At 43.6% G+C, this 22,289-nt stretch overlaps 1 protein-coding gene across 1 annotated transcript in view; it reads left to right on the forward strand.

Annotated features, from left to right (window-relative positions):
• The window catches only part of TLN1 (talin 1), a 3,443,760-nt gene that overhangs the window by 1,401,518 nt on the left and 2,019,953 nt on the right, over positions 1-22,289 (forward strand). Inside the window, exon 13 of the mRNA XM_044078439.1 lies at positions 2,100-2,201. Within this exon, the coding sequence (XP_043934374.1) occupies positions 2,100-2,201 (102 nt within the window). The remainder of the gene's footprint in view (positions 1-2,099; positions 2,202-22,289) is intronic.

The following is a 22,289-nucleotide window of genomic DNA, read 5'->3' on the forward strand; positions in this document are numbered from 1 at the left end:
CACTGGCAGATGACTTAAGCAGAAATCTCCTAGACCTACACGAGTGCAAATTGGAGCCCAACACCTTCAACCTTCTGATTCAGGGGTGGGGGGCACCGGAGGTGGACCTATTTGCCTCCACCGAGAACCACCAGTTGAGCAAATTCTGCACCAGGAACCCTCACAGCAGGGCCTGGAAGGTGGATGCCCTATCCTTTCAATGGGAAAACCTCTCAATTTATGCCTTTTCCCCTCTGCCCCTCCTCTCACAAGTACTACTCAAGATGAAACAGGACGGGCCAAGGGCAGTTCATATTGCCCCAGACTGGCCACGCCAGCACTGGTACTCACTCTTGCAATGTCTGACAACAATGCCACCACGGCACCTTCACCAGACTCCTACCCTGATGTCTCAGCAGGAGGGGCAGATTTTGCATCCACAATTGCAATCCCTATACCTTGCAGTCAGGCTTTTACCTTTAACACACCACCAGCAACCCTCCGCAAACAGGTGCTGGACGTAATTCTTAAAGCCAGAAGGCCTAGTACTAGGAAATCCTATGCTGAAAAGTGGAAAAGATATTGTTCTTGGAATCAGTTTCAAGGGAAGGACACAACATTGCCCTTTTTACCCAAAATCTTGATTACCTAGCAGAACTACTCCACAGAGGCCTGTCCTCCCCCATTAAGATTCATGCCTCTGCCATCTCAGCTTATTATAATACTGAGCCACCTCTGTTTTCTTACCCTCTCATCAAACAGTTCCCGAGAGGGGCTAACAACTTAAGGCCCCCTAGAAGAGCACCCACCCCTGCCAGGGACCTTAACTTTGTACTGCAAAAGCTCATGCTTCCCCCTTTTGAACCTGCAGCTTCTGCAGAGTTAAAATTTCTCTCTTGGAAAACAGCCTTGCTTTTAGCCATAACTTCAGCAAGAAGAGTGTTTGAGTTACAGGCACTAATGGCTGTGGAACCCTTCATTATTTTCCATGCTGACAGGGTTTCCCTCAGGACTAACCCATCCTTTATGCTTAAGGTGGTGTCCAGTGTGGCTCTAAACCAATCCATCCATTTGCCAACCTTCTTTCCTAACTATCAGAATAAAGGGGAAAGGATCCTGCACTCCTTGGATGTGAACAGACAGCTCAGGTTCTACCTCGGCAGGACTAAATCTTTGCTACGGGGGCAGAAGGTAAGGCCATTTCAAAGCAAACTATTTCCAGTTGGACATTTCTGCTACAAGCACCATGGAAAACCTACCCCACAGGGGATCAGACCACATTCCACTAGAGCTACTTCCACCTCTACAGCATTTCCCAGGGGAGTCTTTACCAGGGACAATTCTGGAAGCTGCAACCTGGAGTTCTGTACACACCTTCACCAAGCATTGCCACTTAGCAATCTTTTCTAAATCCAGAGCTGGAGTTGCTACAGCAGTCTTGCAAGGCCTACTAGCCAGCCCTAACACTTCTTGATTGCCTCCACCCTTCCTCAGCTTTGGGAATCAACCAAAGTATGATGTCTGCAGCAGTGAAACACGGAGAACATAGTACAGTTGTCTACACTTTTCATAAATGTAGATGTTAGTGTATTCACTGTTGTAGTCCTGGTTTCCCTCCCTTTAGCCCCCTGGCTTTCTCTTTCTTTCTACCTCTCCTCTCTATGGCCATTCCTAATGGCATTGGTATTTAATTTTTACTGGTGGTGTTCCCCACCATATACTAGCTTCCCATTTGGGGGCTCCTGACATTTGGGGCAAGAAAAACTGATTTAATGGCGTCTGCTGCCTGTTTTATACCCTTGACGACCTGATGTCATGGAAGAAGCGACAGCATCCGACGGAAAAATCCTAAGACTCTGGTATTCATGCCCACTGAGGGCTACCTGCAGGCAGATAACCCAAGTGTGATGACTGCAACAGTGAATACATCCGAACATCTACATTTATGGTAAGTGTACACAACTGTACTATTTTGTTTTCACTATTTTTTATTGTTTGCGTGTTTCCTTTATGAAATGCTGTCAGTTGTATTTCTTTAATATTTTTCTGCAACTTGGAAGTTTATATTGTGCCACTGTTTTCCACCACATTAACTGCGGGTGTTTTGTTTTTCCTTGCAGGATTTTGGTGATTATCAGGATGGCTACTATTCTGTGCAGACAACTGAAGGAGAGCAGATTGCCCAGCTTATTGCTGGGTACATTGATATTATTCTGAAGAAGGTAAGCTGTTTATTTTAGTTTATTATCTCCTTGTTTATTTGCTCAAGATTTTGATGCACTTGATTTTTACTCTGGTGCCATCCTTGACTGGATCCTAACTACTCACCCAAACCTGATCACCAAAGCCGGAACATTACCTGATCCTCTCAGCGATCACTTACCATCCTTCTCCGACCGTCTCCCATCTCCACTGCATAAACAATACCACTACATCCAAACCCGTAACCTCCCCTCTTTCAACCCTCTAACTTTCTCCGAATGCTTAAAGCATACTGGCTGGTCACCTCTAAAAACCCTTCTTCTAGATGATGCCGTTTCCTACTTTAACCACTCATTCCTAACCCTTCTCGATCAACGAGCCCCCCCACCCCTGAACCAAACGCATCAAAACCAATCCCTGTCCATGGTTATCACAAGATACTAAACAAGCCTTGCACCAAAGCAACAAAAAATGGAAACAATATCAAAAACATAAAAACCCTGACACCCTCCTAGACTATAAGCAACTAGGAAACTCCACAAAAAAACCTAATAATTAAAGACCGCAAATCCCACTACTCCAAACTCCAGTCCTTGCACTCAACAAATCCCCAAAAATTCTGGGACTCTGTCTCATCCATGCATCCTGGCAACAAAGAAAACCCCTGCCCAGACCTCAACCTCTCCAACCTTGAAACAGCCCGCCAGTTCAACTCATTCTTCATAGACTGCATAGCTAAACTATCAGCCTCCTTCCCACCCCCCCCTCCTCCACCACCACCACCCCAGTCGTCAACCTTCTTCCACATCCTTCTGCCTCAATCCCATCCCCACAAGCACTGTAAAAGACTTCTCAAACTTAAACCCTGTCGCAATGAAACAGACAACCTTCCACCCACCTTCCTCAAGCAATCTGCAGACTTCATTGCCTATCCCATCTCTATTCTTATCAGTAGATCCATACAGGAGTCATACGTCTTTTCTATCTGATGCCATGCTTACATCATCCCCCTCCACAAAGGTGGCAGAAATACTGATACCACCATTGTCAGGCCTTTTGCCATCCTTTCCCTTCTTTCTAAAATACTAGAGAAAACAATACAAGTATAACTCATGACACACCTAACATTAAACAATCTCCTCTCCCCTACCCAACACGGCTTCTGCCCTGGCCATAGCACCACAACTGCCCTTCTTTCCTTTCTTTAAACCATAAACCTCGAACGCAACTCAGGCAAGTTCGTATCCACACTATTCCTAGATATGTCAAAGGCCTTTGATGCCATTCTCACATTCCCTACTTCTATCCCAACTCTTTACCCTACACCTCTCTCTCACCACCATCGCCTGGTTTTCAAGCTTCTTGTCCAACTGCCAACAAACTTTCCTTTGGAAAACTTCAACCTCCCCCTTCCTTTCCACATCCACAGGTGTCCAACAAGGTTCTGTTCTTGGCCCTCTTCTCTTCAACCTGTTCATTAACAACTTTTACCAATCCATCCCAGACTCATCTGTCATCCAATATGCAGATGACTCAACAATCATCTGCTCACCCTTCTCCCTGTCCGAGCTCCTAGCAAAAAAACAACTAGCCTTCTCCAAAACAGAAGCCTGGATGCAGTCTAACCATCTGGCACTAAATGCAAATAAAAGCAAGCTAATGTTATTTTCCCCTACCAAAATCTCCATTGACAAAACCACATTCACTACAGAGCCAAAACAACACTCTACTTGAACATTTTCCCAACACCAAGCTTGTTGGCATCATTATTGATGAAGAATTAAAATTTGACACCCACATCCACTCCACAATCAAGAAAATCCACCAAAAGTTAGGCCTCCTCTGCAGGCACAACCACTTCCTAAACCCCTCTACCTGTCAATCTCTTGCATCCACCTTCCTACTCCTCTCCCTTATGTATGGTGCCCCTCTTTTCACTAGTCTCCATCTTGGTTACCTCAAGATCTCCAAATTTGCAACCAATTCAAAAAACTCATCCCACCACTGCCACTCCTTCCTCACCCTCAACTGGTTTGAACTACCCAACTACCTCAGTTACCTACAACTCACCATTGCCCACAAGCTCATCTTTAAAACTGCCAACTGCCCAGCTCTCGCTACTTCCTTAAAACCTTACATTCCCAACTGCTCACTCACATCCAAAAAACGAAATCTCCTTCAGGTCCCCAAACCTGCACAATGACCCGGCCATCTACTGTTGTCCCACCCCTTAGCTAAACAGTGGAACTCTCTCCCCACACACCTCCGCAACCTACCTAACCTTATAAATTTCAAATCTCAGCTTCTCTCTCTCATCTTTCTTCCAAATGGGAATGCCCTTGCCACACTCCAACTTAACCCCCCACCCCCATTTCACCTTGCACTGACTCATCCAACTACCTCTACTATTACTTCATCCCATGCAAAACAATCCCTCCCCTACTAAAAACTAATATTCTTTCTAATGTTTATTGTACTATACTCTCCAGTCTCAAATATACTATTACCCTCTCCATGCATAATGTTTCCCTACTCTACGAGTGGCTAGTAGCTATATATTTTGAAATGTTAAACCTACAATTGAGTTTATAAGAAAAATATTCACTTCATGTAAATGTTGAAATTTCTGTATTGAATTGTCTCTTCATTTTTGTAACATTGTGACAAGCCAATTGCAAATATCATGGAGCTTATCTGTAAATGTTTAATTAGCTGTATGATCCATGTCCTTTTGTAACATGTGAAATGTAACTTGCAATTATTATGGAGTTTTTCTCCCCAGGCCTCCACTGAAAACGGGCACTTCTTGGCCCAGTGGACTTCCTCGGTCATCAAACTTAAATAAATAGAATAAATAAATACAATGATGTCAAGAATAGGTATTTAATTTTGAAAATCTGTCCCGACTGACCTAATGTCTTCAGGTTCCCTTTTCAAGGGCTCAGAGTGGTGTATTGCTATTCCAGTTGTCATCCCTCTGTAAAGATGAGTATTTTCTTTTACCTATGCCTATTTACTTCTTTGTCCTGCTGAACCTATGGCCCGTTTTCAGGAGGTTGTCAACGGTTTAACCCCTCATATACAACAAACATAAAAGACAAGTAAGTACCAGCAGAACAGTTTCTAGCATTTTAAGGCCATAAGCAGGTATTTACACATATAAGTGAAATCCTTCCTCCCAGATATGTCTAGACAGGCAGACATTAATGCTTTTGAGTAAACTGCCTGGGCCGTATTATTTGCTATCCAGGTAGACCAAATGAGTCACAAGTGCCTAGTTTTTGGGAGTCACCTAGGAGAAATGTTTGAACTGACATGCTGAAATTTAAGCTTGATCTGCAGAATGACTCATTCGCAATTCATAGACTTGATCTTTTATGCTTACTTTGAAAAACGATAGGATTCCCACAAATCAGAAGGATGTCAAAAGTAAGGTCCTTCCGTGGGTCAGCTCACATAAAAAAAAAAAAAAAAAAAAAAAAACATGTTACTACTCAAAAGTAAAACTCAGTTTTTTCAACAGTAAATACACATGCACTAAGCTCATTAGTCCCTCTTAATCAACATGATTTCATCAGTCTTTTACCTAGAAAAAAAATGCCTTTTTATAAGCTTCTCACAATTAACCCACACCCAATAATTAAAGTAACCAATTTGTTAAACTGTTAAACACTTGATCATGTTTCTATAATAAATTACTTAACCTATGTAAAGTATACATACAGTGTAGTTGTACAGTGCTACACCTAATATAACAATGAGTGTTGGAAAAACAATTATCCCCTTTTCTTAAAATATTCTTTACATTCTTTACTCAGTGCCTTCATTTTTAAAAAAAACAGGACAAAGATGAAGTATCATTTAAACCAAGGGGGGGGGGTGCTATTGGCATGAGTTATTTGCCATCCATGTTCCTTACACTAATTTATTCTTCCATGGCCCTCCCCTCAGATCTCTCTGCATTGCCTGCACTACAGAGAATACAAACTCATGACCAACTTGTTCACAAATATGTTTCCAAATGGCACTTTTAGGGTCTTGTCTCTTTATATCTCTCACATGTTCATATACCCTATCTTTTAATGTTCTCTGTTTTTCCTGTGTAAAAGGAGTCGCACTGTTTATGGAGTTGGTATATTTAGTTGGGGGGGGGTGTGGGGGTGTAGCCCCTGACTTTGTGGTGGATTTTACTTGCTTTATGTGTATTTTGTCCTGATAGCCAAGTGGTTCCTTTCCTGGTGAACGATGTTCTTCATCTCACATTGCTGCAGTCCTTACACTTGGGTAGTCCGCTGTCCTCGGTCGGCCCGAATATCAAAGTATAAGGCTGACGTCGGTCAAGGCACATTTGACTGACATCATGACGTCAGGGTACAAATGCGCATGACCGACGTCATATCCTCAGTCTTTTTTGCCGCATGGTCCGATGCAGAAGCAGTATTGCAAGTGCCGGTTGGCGTTCTGAAATTTTTCGATTTCGGAGTTTCAGACAGAGTCAAAGTTGGTTAAGTACCCCGTTGGGGAATATTTTAGTTTTTTCTTGCCTCAGTGGTTTACCGGATGTCAGAAAAAGTGAATAATTGTATTTCTTGTGGGAAACAGATACCGCATAGAGACTATCATACTTTGTGTATTCCTTGTTTAGGGCCTGAGCACGATGTTGTTGGGTGTCGCTCTTGTGCTAGATTCAATAAGCGCACTATAAAGAGAAGATTAGATTATGCTAGGTTAGTCTTCGGGAAGCGGTGCAATTATAAAATGCCGTCGGATGCTCCGACGCCCGCTTCTTCGAAGCGCAAGGACAAAGCAGTTAAGCCTAGGCTAGAAGAACCGTCCGTGCGGACGCCGGTTCTTTAGAGGTGTCGGTGGAGCGGTGGTTCCACGGAGGTTTCTTTGGGATCCCAGGGAGAGACTTTGTTATTGCAGGATGTGGCCTCTCAGGAGGCAGGTCAGGGTGATGGGGCTTCTCAGGTTACTATACTCCCCTCCCTGCCTAGGGTGGTTAGGCCCTCTCCTTCTGTTTCCAAGGCTTCTCCCAGAGGCAGGCCAGGTTTAGCTTCAGTTGGTGTCACCCCTAGTTCTTCAGGAACTGTGCCCAAGAAGCATATGCTTAAAATGGCAGAAGATTTGATTACTTTGATTAGGGGTTCTTTGCCCCCTCCTGATGAGACCTAGGGTGGAGCCTGAGCTAGGGAGTTTTGAGCAGGCTTCGGATGTTTCAGAGTCTTCGGCTGAAGACTTGCAGGAGTACTCTCCGTATTCTGATTCTGATGTGGATGATTCTACCCCTTCTGCTTCTCCTCCTGAGGATTTTTCTTTTTCAGAAACTCTTCATTCCATGAGGGAGCATTTTAAGTGGGAAGGTCAGGACTTCTCTGATTCCAGGAAAAGGCTTAGGGAATTTTTGTTTTACCCCAGCATAGGCCTTTGGCTATACCTCCTGTTTTGGATGTAGTGGAAGATGTTTTACAGAGGCTTCTCTTAATCCTGATTCTTTGCCTCCTGCTCCTGTTAAACCGGATAGGTATTACAGGGTGCCTGAAGCTCATAAGTATCTTTTAAGAGTCCTAGGGCAGACCCAGAAACTGTTAGCCAGGGGCCTAAAGGTGTTAAGGCTTCTGTTGTCAAGAATCCGGTTCCTGCAGATAAAGAGGCCAGGGCCTTGGATAGATGGGGAAAGAAAGTTTATACTTCTTCCACTCTAGCTATGAGGGCTTTGAATTGCCAGTTTCACATGTTGAAATACCAAAACTATCTCCTTTCACAATTGAAGTCTAAGGTTGATGCTCTGGCGGAAGGTATTGATTGTAAAGAGTTACAAGATTTAGTACATGTTTCTGAACAGGTGGGTAAGCATTCTTTGCAATGTGGTTTTGATGCTGTACAGGCCTCATCTAGGGTGGCTGCCACTGGGTCAGTTCTTCAGGCACGCCTGGCTGAGGGATCAAAATTTATCTGACCATGTTAAAACAAGGATTTTAGATGCTCCTTTACAATCTGATGTGTTGTTTGGTTCTCCTGTTGAGGCAGTTTTAAAGAAAATGGAAGACAAGGCTAAGTCTATGCAGACTGTTAAAGATTTTTGCAGGTTCAGCCTCCAAAGTTTAGTAGAAATTGGCCTACTAAGGGGTAGACGTATCCTTCTTATGATTCCCAGTCTAGGGGTAGATCTAGACGTGGTAGGGGCAGAGCTCAGGGCTCTTTCAGGCCTAGAACAGGGAGTTCTCCTGCACAGTCTTCGGGTGAGGGCAGGGGTCAGTCCTTTCGTAAACAGACCCAATGACCTACCTTTTCAGCTGCCAGAGCCTTCTCGTCTGGCAGCACCTTTGGGAGGAAGGTTGGCACTTTTCAAAGAAAATTGGAGTTTAATTACCAAAGACAGATGGGTATTGGATATCATACACCACGGTTGCAGGTTTTATTTCCATACCTTGCCTCCTTTCAAAGGCATGCCAGACGTTCCTCCTCAACAAAGAATAGAGGCTCACAAGCAAATTTCTCTGTTACTCCAAATAGCCGGTCCCTATGCCAGAAGTGGGCCTAGGATTTTATTCTCGCCTGTTCCTAGTACCAAAGAAGGGGAACACGTGGAGACCAATTTTGGATTTATCTATCCTCAACACTTATCTGGACATTCCCAAGTTCAAAATGTTGACGTTACAACAGCTTTTACCTCTGCTGGGCAAAGATCATTGGATGGTAACTTTGGATCTCAAGGAGGCTTACCTTCATGTTCCTATCAGACTAAGTTGCAGGAAGTATCTGCGTTTTCGAGCTGGGACTTCTCACTATCAGTTCTCTGCATTGCCCTTTGGCTTATCTACTGCGCCCAGAGTGTTCACGAAAGTTCTGGCTCCAGTGATAGCTTTCTTCAGGCTAAAAGGAATACAGATCTATCCTTATTTGGACGATTGCCTGATTCTGGCTCAAGGAAGGGACGAGCTTCTTCATCATTTGGAATATGTGATAGCAGTGCTAAGATGCCTGGGGTATTCTGTGAACGAAATAAAGTCCAGTCTAGTACCCTCTCAGGACATGTGCTTTCTGGGTGTTAAGACTGAATACAGCATCCCAGATGGCCTTTTTGACCCCGGACAAACAAAAGAATCTTTCCCTTTACTTCCATCAACTATCTCATCAGTCCGGGCTGACTGCAAGGACAGTCCTTCAAGCCTTAGGGTTCATGGCATCTTGTATTCTGGTGCTTCCCAATGCCAAACTGCATATGAGGAAGCTGCAATGGTATCTCAAAAATGTATGGACACAGCACTGCCAGGATCTGGACACTGTCATTCAAATAATACCTTGCATTCAAAAGGAATTTTTGTGGTGGGCTCAGGAATGTCACCTAAACAAGGGACTCTCTGTGACCCGGCCAGAGGCGAGTCAGATTTTAACGACAGATGCCTCAGACAAAGCTTGGGAGCTCATCTAAATGGAAAGTGGATACAAGACAAGTGGCCTGCCAGACTACAACATCTACATATCAACTTGAAGGAGATGTTAGCAGTCCAGTTTGCATTAATAGCTTTCAAGGATTTACTTCTTCCAGGGCAGGTGTTGATTCTAACAGACAACACAACTGTCATGTGGTACATCAACAAGCAAGGGGGAACACATTCTTATCCTCTATGCAGGCAAGCAATGATTTTGTGGGAGACTGCTCTGTTTACAGCTCAATCTTCAGGCAAGGTTTCTGCTGGGAGCACAGAACTCCTTAGCAGATGTGTTGAGCAGACGAATTATGGATCCCCACGAGTGGAAATTGGATCCTCATGTATTTCAGAAATTGACAGTGTCATGGGGAACTCCAGACATAGATCTGTTCGCTTCTCCACTAAACCATCAGCTGCCAAAGTTTTGCACGAAAAGGTTTCATCCCACAGCTTGGAAAGTGGATGCTCTTTCTTTCAATTGGAGCAATCTTCATGTGTATGCCTTTCCACCTCTGCCTCTCCTCCCAAAGGTACTTCTAAAGGTCAGACAGGACAAGCCAAGGATGATTTTAATAGCTCCAGATTGGCCTCGACAGCACTGGTACCCATTACGGAGAAGTCTGGTACGGAAGCCTCCATGGCCTTTGCCTTCGATTCCACACCTGTTGTCCCAGGAGGACAGTCATTTGCTCAATGTCAAACTTCACTCTCTTCACCTAACAGCCTGGCATATTCTGTTTTGAACCATAGAGGGTCTCAACTTCCACAACAAGTTTTGAATGTGATTTTGGAAGCTAGAAGGCCTAGTACAAGGAAAGTGTATGCAGATAAATGGAAGAGATTTTTATTTTGTAGTGCAGCAAAGGATTTTGATGTTTCTGAGCCTAATTTAAGTGTGGCTCTTCAATATCTTACTGAGTTACTGGACAAAGGTTTGTCCTTCTCTTCTATTAAGGTTCATGCTGCAGCAATTTCAGCTCACTATGACTGTGACCCACCATTGTTTTCTCATCCTTTGTTCAAGCAATTTCTTAGAGGGGCAAAGAATATAAGACCCCCACGTAGAGCTCCTACTCCGGCTTGGGATCTCAATTTTGTGTTGGAGAAACTCACTCTACAACCTTTTGAGCCTGCAGCTACTACTGAGTTGAAATATTTATCATGGAAGACTGCTTTTTGTTGGCCATTACCTCTGCAAGAAGGGTTTCTGAATTGCAGGCCCTTATGGCGGTTGAGCCTTTCTTAATTTTCCATAAGGATAGGGTATCTTTACGTACTAATCCTTCCTTTATGCCTAAAGTGGTTTCTAGTGTGGCTTTAAACCAAACTATTCATTTGCCTACTTTTTATGCAAATCCCCAAAATAAAGGGGAAAAGATTTTGCACACTTTAGATGTGCACAGGCAGTTGCGATATTATTTGGACAGAACTAAAGGGTTCAGGCAGTCTCAGCAGTTATTTGTTTCTTTTGCTTTGAGTTCTCAGGGCAAGCCTGTGTCAAAACAAACTATTTCTAAGTGGATTGGGTTTTGCATTGCTTTCTGTTATTCCCATCATAGCAAGGAGATTCCAGCTGGGATTAGGCCTCATTCCACTAGGGCTACTGCCACTTGACAGCTTTTTGAGGGGTGGCAACCAAGGATATTTTGGAGGCAGCTACTTGGAGTTCAGTGCATACTTTCTCTAGGCATTATCACCTACCACTTTACTCTAAATCCAGGGCTGGTTTGCCACTGCTGTTTTGCAGGGCATTTTGGCAGCTCCTGCTTCCTTATAGTTTGGCCATCCTCCCTTACCTCTGCTTTGGGATTCTACCCAAGTGTAAGGACTGCAGCAATGTGAGATGAAGAACATAGTACAGTTTTGTACCTACCATAAATGTAGATGTTCAAGATCCACATTGCTGCAGTCCAATTCTCCCTCCTTCCCTCTCTAGTTAGAGGTGGTTGTGTGGGTTGGGTTGTAAATATTGTGTATATTGTATATTTTGTACATATAATTAGTGCAAGGGTGGTTGGTTGTTTGTTTGCTGTCTTTTGGTTTTGACCTTTATTTTTAGGGTCTTCTGACATCTGGGGCTAGAAAAGACTGAGGATATGACGTCGGTCATGCGCATTTGTACCCTGACGTCCTGATGTCAGTCAAATGCGCCTTGACCGACGTCAGCCTTATACTTTGATATTCGGGCCGACCGAGGACAGCGGACTACCCAAGTGTAAGGACTGCAGCAATGTGGATCTTCGAACATCTACATTTATGGTAGGTACAAAACTGTACTTTTTTGATGGTTTAACAGTTCACAGATATGTGGTTTTGATATTGTCCTATTGATGATTTGGGATTCGAATAAGTGGTCTTTCGATGTTTTGAAGTAGACCAGCTTGTCAGATCAGATTGGAAAAGAAACATTTCACCTTTAACAGATGGGATTTTTTTAATAGTTACTAGCAGTTTCATTTGGCCATTTGTGTATTTTAGTTAGTTGATCTCCAGTTTGTTTTCATTCCAGAGATGATACTTGGTTTCATTCTTTGATGTTCTTCATCTCACATTGCTGCAGTCCTTACTTATGGGTAGTCCGCTGTCCTCGGTCGGCCCGAATACCAAAGTATTAGGCTGACGTCGGTCATGGGCGCCTAGATCTGACATCAGAGCGTCAGGGTATAAAGGCGCTTGACCGACGTCATATCCTCAGTCTTTTTTGCTGCATGGTCCGATGCAGAATCAGAGTTGCAAGTGCTGTTTGGCGTTCTGAAATTTTTCGTTTTCGGAGTTTCAGACCGATACCAAGTTGGGCTAAGTACCCCGTTGGGGAATATTTTTGTTTTTTCTTGCCTCCGTTACTTACCGGATGTCAGAAAAAGTGAATAATTGTATTTCTTGTGGGAAACAGATACCGCATAGGGATTACCACTCGCTTTGTATTCCTTGTTTGGGACCGGAGCACGACGTTGTCTGGTGTCGGTTTTGTGCTAGGTTTAATAAGCGCACTATAAAACGGAGGTTAGATTGCGCTAGGTTAGTCTTTGGCAAGAGGTGTAATTATAATATGCCATCGGATGTTCCGACGCCTGCTTCTACTAAGAAGCGCAAAGACAAATCTTTAAAGCCTAGGCAGGATGATTCGTCCGTTTGGACGCGGACCTTAGAAGCAACAGCTGAACAGGTGGATCCGGCTGAAGTTTCTGTTGAGTCCCAGGGGGAAACTTTGATTTTACAAGATGTGGCCTCTCAGGAGGCAGGCCAGGCTGAAGGGGCCTCTCAGGTTACTACTCTCCCTTCTATGCCTAAGGTGGTTAGGCCTTCTGCTACTGTTTCTAAGGCTCCTTCTAAGGGCAGGTCTGTTTTGCCTTCCTCTGGTGTCAGTTCTGGTTCTTCAGGGTCTGTGCCTAAAAAGCACATGCTTAAAATGGCAGAGGATTTGATTACTTTAATTAGAGGTTCTATGTCCCCTCCTGATAAGAGGCCCAGGATGGAGCCAGAGTTGGAAAGTTTGGAGCAGGCCTCAGATGATTCAGAGTCTTCTACTGAGGACATTCAAGATTTCCCTCCTTATTCTGATTCTGATGCAGAGGATTCCACTCCTTCTGCTTCTCCTCCAGAGGATTTTTCATTTTCAGAAACTCTGCATTCCATGAGGGAGCATTTTAAGTGGGAGGGACAGGATTACTCTGATTCCCGGAAGAGGCTTAGGGAGTTCTTGTTTTTACCACACCATAGACCCTTAGCTATACCTCCGGTTTTGGATGTTGTTTCAGATGTTTTCTCGGAAGCTTCCCTTAATCCAGATTCTGTGCCTCCTGCCCCAGTTAAACCGGACAGGTATTACAGGGTGCCTGAGGCTCATAAATATCTGTATAAGAGTCCTAGGGCGGACCCAGAAACTATTAGTTAGGGGCCTAAGGGTGTTAGAGCCTCTGTTGTTAAGAATCCGATTCCTCTGGATAAGGAAGCTAGAGCTTTGGATAGATGGGGTAAGAAGGTGTATACCTCTTCTACTTTAGCAATGAGAGCTTTGAACTGCCAGTTTCATATGTTGAAGTATCAGAATTTCCTCCTTTCTCAGCTAAGATCTAAAGTGGATGCTTTGGCAGAGGGCATAGAGTGTAAAGAATTGCAGGATTTAGTGCATGTTTCTGAACAGGTGGGTAAGCACTCTTTGCAATGTGGTTTTGATGCTTTACAGGCTTCTTCTAGGGTGGCTGCCACTGGTTCAGTTATTCGTAGGCACGCCTGGCTTAAGGATCAGAATTTGTCTGAGCATGTTAAGTCTAGAATTCTGGATGCCCTTTGCAGTCTGAAGTTTTGTTTGGTCCTCCTGTGGAGTCAGTCTTAAAGAAAATGGAAAACAAGGCTAAGTCTATGCAGACTGTTAAAGATTTTTGCAGGTACAACCTCCAAAGTTTAGTAGAAATTGGCCTACTAAGGGGTGGCCGTACCCTTCTTCTGATTCTCAGTCTAGGGGTAGATCTAGGCGTGGTAGGGGCAGAGCTCAGAGTACTTTCAGGCCGAGACAATGGAGTTCGCCTGCTCAATCTGCTGGTGAGGGCAGGGGCCAGTCCTTTCGTAAACAGGCCCAATGACCTGCATTTTCAGCTGCCAGATTCCTCTTGCCTGGCAGCTCCTTTGGGAGGAAAGTTGGCTCTTTTCAAGCAAAATTGGCATTTAGTCACCCAGGACAAATGGGTATTGGACATTATAAACCGAGGTTACAAGTTCTATTTCCATACCATGCCTCCTTTCAAAGGCATGCCAGACATCCCTCCTCGGCAAAGGATAGAGGCTCACAGACAAATTTCTTTACTTCTTCAAATAGGAGCTATACAGCCAGTTCCTCTGTCAGAAGTGGGCCTAGGATTTTATTCTCGCCTGTTTCTAGTTCCAAAGAAAGGAAACACGTGGAGACCAATTTTGGATTTATCTATCCTCAACACTTACCTGGACATTCCAAAGTTCAAGATGCTGACTTTACAACAGCTTTTACCTCTGTTGGGAAAAGATCACTGGATGGTTACTCTGGATCTCAGAGGCTTATCTTCATGTTCCTATCAGGCCCAGTTGCAGGAGGTACCTGCGTTTTCGGGCTGGAAATTTACATTATCAGTTCTCTGCATTGCCCTTTGGCTTATCTACTGCGCCCAGAGTGTTCACAAAGGTTCTGGCTCCAGTGATAGCATTTTTCAGAATAAGAGGAATACAGATTTATCCTTATTTGGACGACTGTCTGATTATTGCACAAGAAAAGGACGAACTTCTTCATCATCTACAGTATGTGATGGCAGTGTTAAGATGCCTAGGGTATTCTGTGAACGAAACAAAGTCCAGTCTAGTACCCTCTCAGGACATGTGCTTTCTGGGTGTGAGACTGAATACAGCTTCCCAGATGGCTTTTTTGACCCCGGACAAACAAAGAAGCCTTTCTCTTTATTTCCAGCAAATGTCTCTACGGTCCAGGCTGACTGCAAGGACAGTCCTTCAAGCCTTGGGGTTCATGGCATCTTGTATTCTGGTGCTTCCCAATGCCAAATTGCATATGAGGAAGCTTCAATGGTATCTCAAAAATGTGTGGACACAGCACTGCCAAGATCTAGACACTGTCATTCAGATAATACCTTGCATTCAGAAGGAGTTTGTGGTGGGCTCCGGAATGTCACCTAAACAAGGGACTCTCTGTGACCCGGCCAGAGGCGAGTCAGATTCTAACGACAGATGCCTTGGACAAGGCTTGGGGAGCACACCTCAATGGAAAATGGGTGCAAAACACGTGGCCTGTCAAACTCCAACATTTGCATATCAACTTGAAGGAAATGTTAGCAGTCCAGTTTGCATTGATGGCTTTCAAAGATTTACTTCGTCCAGGGCAGGTGTTGGTTCAAACAGACAACACTACTGTGATGTGGTACATCAACAAGCAGGGGGGAACCCATTCTTACCCTCTTTGCAGGCAAGCGATGATTCTGTGGGAAACTGCTCTCAATCTACACCTCAATCTTCAGGCAAGGTTTCTACCAGGAGCACAGAACTCCTTAGCAGATGTATTGAGCAGACAAATAGTGGATCCTCACGAGTGGAAATTGGATCCTCATGTATTTCAACAGTTGACAGTGTTATGGGGAACTCCAGACATAGATCTGTTCGCTTCTCCACTAAATTACCAGTTGCCAAAGTTTTGCACAAAAATGTTTCATCACACAGCTTGGAAGGTGGGCGCTCTATCTTTCAGTTGGAACAATCTGCATGTATATGCCTTTCCACCTCTGCCTCTTCTTCCCAAGGTACTTTTGAAGGCCAGACAAGACAAGCCAACCATGATTTTGATAGCACTGGATTGGCCTCGACAACACTGGTACCCACTACTGAGGAGTTTAGTACGAGAACCTCCATGGCCTCTGCCTTTGATTCCGCACCTTTTGTCAGAAGAGGACAGTCACTTCCTCAATGTCAAGATTCAGTCTCTGCATCTAACAGCCTGGCATATTCTGTTTTAGACTCTGGAGGGTCTCAGCTTCCACAACAAGTTTTGAATGTTATTTTGGAGGCCAGGAGGCCTAGCACCAGGAAAGTTTACGCTGATAAATGGAGGAGATTTTTTATTTGGAGCAAAGGAAAGGACTTTGATGTCTCCAAACCTGATTTAAGTGTTGCTCTTCAATATCTTACTGAGTTATTGGACAAGGGTTTGTCTTTCTCCTCAATAAAGGTCCATGCTGCAGCCATTTCTGCTCACTATGATTGTGACCCTCCTTTATTCTCTCATCCTTGGTTTAAGCAATTTCTTAGAGGGGCAAAGAATACAAGACCCCCACGTAGAGCTCCTACTCCTGCTTGGGATCTCAATTTTGTGTTGGAAAAATTTACTCTACAACCTTTTGAGCGTGCAGCTACTGCCGAGTTAAAGTATTTATCATGGAAAACTGCTTTTTTGTTGGCCATTACCTCTGCAAGAAGGGTTTCTGAATTACAGGCCCTCATGGCAGTGGAGCCTTTCCTGATTTTTCATAAGGATAGGGTATCTTTGCGTACTAATCCTTCCTTTATGCCTAAAGTGGTTTCTAGTGTGGCCTTAAATCAAACTATTCATTTGCCTACTTTTATGCAAACCCCCAAAATAAAGGGAGAAAATTTTGCATACTTTGGATATTCACAGGCAGTTGCGTTATTATTTGAGCAGAACCAAGGAGTTCAGACAGTCTCAGCAATTGTTTGTTTCTTTTGCTTTGGGTTCACAGGGTAAGCCTGTTTCAAAACAAACTATTTCTAAATGGATTGGGTTTTGTATTTCTTTCTGTTATTCCCATCATGGTAAGGAGATTCCTGCTGGAATCAGGCCTCATTCCACTAGGGCTACTGCTACTTCTACGGCCTTTATAAGGGGTAGCTACAAAGACATTTTGGAGGCAGCTACTTGGAGTTCAGTGCATACCTTTTCTAAACATTACCACCTTCCTCTTTATTCTAAGTCTAGGGCTGGATTTGCCACTGCAATTTTACAGGGCATTTTAGCGCCCTAATGCTTTATGATTTTTACCATCCTCCCTTTCCCGCTGCTTTGGGATTCTACCCATAAGTAAGGACTGCAGCAATGTGAGATGAAGAACATAGTACAGTTTTGTACCTACCATAAATGTAGATGTTCAAGATCCACATTGCTGCAGTCCAATACCCTCCCTCCTTCCCCTCTGTAGTTTGACTTGGTGTTATGCTTTCGGTGATGGTTGTTGTTGGGCATGTTTTTGGGAGGTATTCTGTTTTTGGCTGTGGCCTTTCTGGTTTGGCCTTCTGACATCTGGGGCAAGAAAAGACTGAGGATATGACGTCGGTCATGCGCCTTTATACCCTGACGCTCTGATGTCAGATCTAGGCGCCCATGACCGACGTCAGCCTAATACTTTGGTATTCGGGCCGACCGAGGACAGCGGACTACCCATAAGTAAGGACTGCAGCAATGTGGATCTTCGAACATCTACATTTATGGTAGGTACAAAACTGTACTTTTTTTAATCTCATTTACACTGGAAGCTATGGGGAAGGGGTCAGTTGCTACTTGTACTTAAGACGAGGAGTTGCACACCGTAGTAAAATAAAATCTGTAGACACTGCGGAAAACAATAGTAAAAGAAGTGTGCAGTCTTTGTACATAACTGAAATAATGCATGCACCCCCCCCCCCCCCCCAATACGCAGTAATGAGACAAGACAGGCAGACATCAGCTAGGGAGAAATTTGGCTCATGGGGATGTATGACAAAAGATCTTTATATCAGTCGAAGTTCAGATGTCAACTTCAGCAAAGCCCAGTGATCAAGGAGTACAAGTGCAGTGGTAATCCCTACTTTGAACCTCTTCCTAGCTCCCAGTATTCTTTGGTTTAAGTAATGCACTCTTTTAAAAAAAATAAATAAAAGCATACAGGAAAATCCAGATATTAAAAAAAAACTTATCCTACAACTTGCTGTCAGAAGTAAAACGGTGGTTACCCTGAGAAATATAACACCGCATTTGCATCTGTGTCACCTGTCACACAAACACGCATGCACACATGAACAGAAACATGTAAACATGTACTGTGAAGTAACCATGGAAGGTGTAGGCATTTGTAATATAGTTCACATCAGTGAATACACTGATTTTTCATTTTGATAATCACACTGAAACTTTTAATCTGAAGTCTTTTCTAGTTGGACTTGTGAGAAATTTGCCTATAACGTTTGAGAAACACTCTCCATTAGTGTGTGGAATCACCAGGCCTACCTTGCCCAGAAAAAGAAGCATTGGTACAGGTCATATGCTAGATAAATGATTCTCCTACTTATGCCTTACAAAAAAGGAAACCCCAGAAAGTGGCAAAGTCTTAAAATCATCTACTAATGGTAAAGTTGAAGATAGCTGAACACTGATCAACAGGTTTATTTAGAGCTTTTCCATAGTGAAAACTGCAGTTATGAAAAGCAAGCCAGTGGGGCTTTAAAACACTTGGGGGTAAAGTTCAGATCCCAGCTAGTGATTACATTATGTGGATGTCAGCAAAGAAGAAATTTGACGAATGTGGACCTACAACCAGAAAAGGAGGAGAGAAAGAAAATGCCTGTGAAGAATCTTGCAGCTGTTCAGTAAAATTTAGTTACTTTCAGCTTTGGTACAGGGGATGGCTTCCAGTAATAAAGGGAAAAAGTCAAAAGCATTCATAGTTGTTTAAATGAGTGAAACACTAAAGAAATATATGCAGTCAAATAAAATGCTGGAAAATAGAGAGGTTTAATTATCTATTCGGATGACCTGATAAAACTGCAAAAAATCAGAGGTTGAAGTGAAAAGAAGACTGAGCATGAGGCTTCTCAAGATGCGCCATTTCGAAAGCAGAGTTAGAAGCCATAGCATGCGCAGCAAACCTGAGAATTTTTCTGTCTCAGAGAAACTGTAAGGAACAAACTGTATTAATGCATGGCTAAGTTTAAAAAAGGAATACTGCAACCAAGAGCTCTGCAAGGACAGCAGGTGCAGAGGCTCAAAATAGTAAAGTACTACAAAAAAGCAGCCAGCACCAACTGGAATGGGAAAAAACCCAAGTTTAATGAATTAATCCACAGTCAACAGACCGGTTTCGGCCCCGAGGCCTTTCTCAATGTATATCATTTGGATAACGGTGAGTTTCTTATTCCCTCAGAAAGTACTGCGAGTTGTTACAGAAGAAAATTGCAGAGCCTTCACCTATTCATCAAGTTCTGAGAACTTTGGGGCATGTGTAACATGTTCTTCGTGTTTCACTGTTGCAGTCATTACATTTGGAGTAATCTGCTGGCAGGTTGGCCTCAGTCGGCCTGAATTCCAAAGTCTTGGGTCCTGCGTCGGTTGCGGTCTTCTCTTCTATGACGTCAGGTCGTCAGGGGTAGAAAACATGCAGCCAATGCCATTTTCTTTAGTCTTTCTTGCCGCGCGGTGCCCGAAGCAGAAGCATTTCGCAAGTGCCGGTCGGCCGGCTACTGAAATATTCGAGCTTGAGTTTCAGAACCGAAGTCTTCATTAAAGCTAAGTACTCCTTTGGGGAAACTTTCTTGCTTTTTACCGATATCAGAAAAAGTTAACAATTGTATTACTTGTGGGAAGCAAATACCTCATAAGGATTTCCATTTATTCTGTATTCCTTGCCTAGGCCCTGATCACAACGTGCCTGGCTGTCGGTTTTGTGCTAGATTTAACCAACGCACTATTAAGCGTCCGTATATTTTTACATCAAAGTATTTTGGAAACCGATTTAACTACCCAGAAATATCTGATAGTCAGACTACCGGAGTAAATAAAAAACGCAAAGAAAAGGACAGAGAAAGGCAGTCGAGATCCAAAACTGACAACAAGCCAGTCACCGGTTCGCCGGTACTCAGTGAGGCACTTTCGCAGCCCCTGATACCTGCTACCTTCAAGTTGCAGACCTCTACCGACACCCATGTAGAGTCCGGCATTCCGCAGGATACTCAAGGTATTGGACCGATGGATGTATCTCCCTCGGATGGGTCCGGAGCCGCTGAGCAGGCACTGGCTTCTTAAGGTGTATTCAGACCTCAACATTTGTATATCAACCCAACGACAGCTGCAAAACCAAAGACAAAAGCAACTTCTAAAACTAAAAAATGACGCATGAGCCACGTGCACAGGCCTCAATGCCTAAAAAAACATATGATCAAAATGGCTGAAGACCTTTTTACCTTGATCAGGGGTACCTGTCCCCCTCCAGATAAGAGGCCTAGGCAACACACTGATTATGAATCTTCAAATCAGGTTTCTCTTTCTTCTGATTCCTCTAATGATCAGGAATTATCTATACCTCCCTATGAAGATTCAGATGCTGAGGAGTCTTTTCCATCTGCATTTCCTTCTGAGAATTATTCATTTGGAGAAACCTTGCATACTTTGAGGGAGCATTTTCACTGGGAGAGTCAAGACTTCAGAATCAAAAAAGAGGCTCAGGGATTTCCTTTTCCCTCAACACAAGCCTTTAACTATTCCCCCTGTTTTAGACATTGTGTATGATGTGTTTTCAGAGTCGAGCTTGACCCCTGACTCCTTACCTTCGGCTCCCAGTAAGCCGGACAGATATTACAGGGTTCCTGACTCACATAAATTTTTATTCAGAAACCCTACTGCTGATCCTGAAACTGTTTCACAGGGCCCAAAGGGAGTTGAGGCCTCAACAGCAAAAAAATCCTACCCCCTCTGACAGAGATTCAAGGGCACTGGACAGATGGGGGGGAAAAAAGGTTTATACATCTGCCACCTTGGCAATCAGGGCCTTAAACTGTCAATTTCATATGCTTAAGTACCAACAACATGTTATGGGATTGCTGAAACAGAAAATTATGTTGATTTCAGAATGTGTAGGAAATAAAGAATTGCAGGAATTATTGCATGCAGCTAAACAGGTTGGAAAGCATACTTTGCAATGTTGTTTTGATTCTTTAGAGGCCTCCTGCAGGGCCGCAGTTACTGGATCTGTGATTAGGAGGCATGCCTGGTTAAAGGAACAAAATTTGCCTGATCATGTTAAAGCTAAATTGGTAGATGCACCGTTACAGCATGATTCTCTGATTAGTATTAAGGCAGAAGAGGTTTTAAAAAAAATGGAAGACAAAGCTAAGTCTATGCAAACTGTTAAAGACTTCTTACAAGTGCAGCCACCAAGAATCAGTAGACACTGGCCTACAAAAAATTGGTTCTTTCCTGTGTCAGAGCTCAAAGGGGCAAATCCAGATGCCCTAAGGGTTCCAGATACCAGGCGCAAGACTCGTATAGATCAAAGCAATGGGGGTGCATCCATCTCCAAATCTGGAGGAGATAAAGTGCAATCATACAGAAAGCAAACCCAATGACTTCCCGCTGCCTTCACCAAGCACTTATCTTTTGGCAGCACCCATAGGGGGAAAATTAGCACTTTTGATCAGAATTGACAGTTAATAACCCAGGACAAGTGGGTACTAAACATCATATCACAGGGATACAGATTCCATTTCCACACTCTGCCAATGGCAAATAGTTGGCCAGATCTGCCAAAAAATCAATGGGCAGAGGCACAGAATCAGGTTATGTCACTCATGGATATGAGTCTGTTCAGACAGTACCAGGACATGAAAAAGGACAAGGTTTTTACTCAACTGTTCTTGGTACCCAGAAAGGACAAGGCTTGGAGGCCAGTACTGGATTTATCAATTTTGAACACATACCTGGACATTCCAAAATTCAAAATGCTGACTTTGCAGCAGCCTCTGCCCATGCTGGGCAAGAATGCTTGGCTGGTGACTTTAGACCTAAAAGAGGCATACCTGCATGTCCCAATAAGACAGTTGTGCAGAAGATACCTCGGATTCAAGGCTGGCTTAATGCATTATCAATTCACTGCACTGCCCTTTGGCCTATCTACTACGCCCAGTGTCTTTACAAAGTGCTTGGCACCAGTAACTGCATTTTGCAGACAAAGAAGTATACAAATATATCCTTACTTGGACTGTCTCATTCAAGCAGAGAACAAGGACACTCTTCTTCGACACCTGGCATTTGTGAAAAGGCTTCTAACATGCCTAGGGTACACAATAAATGAAAAAAAATCACAACTGGTACCCTCTCAAAAGATAACATTCCTGGGTGCAAGCTTGAATACAACTGTCCAGATGGCTTACCTCATGCCA

This window comes from Protopterus annectens, chromosome 1.part1 (genome assembly GCF_019279795.1).
Source record: "Protopterus annectens isolate FY-2018-M chromosome 1.part1, PAN1.0, whole genome shotgun sequence".
In the NCBI taxonomy this organism is placed as follows: Eukaryota; Metazoa; Chordata; order Ceratodontiformes; family Protopteridae; genus Protopterus; species Protopterus annectens.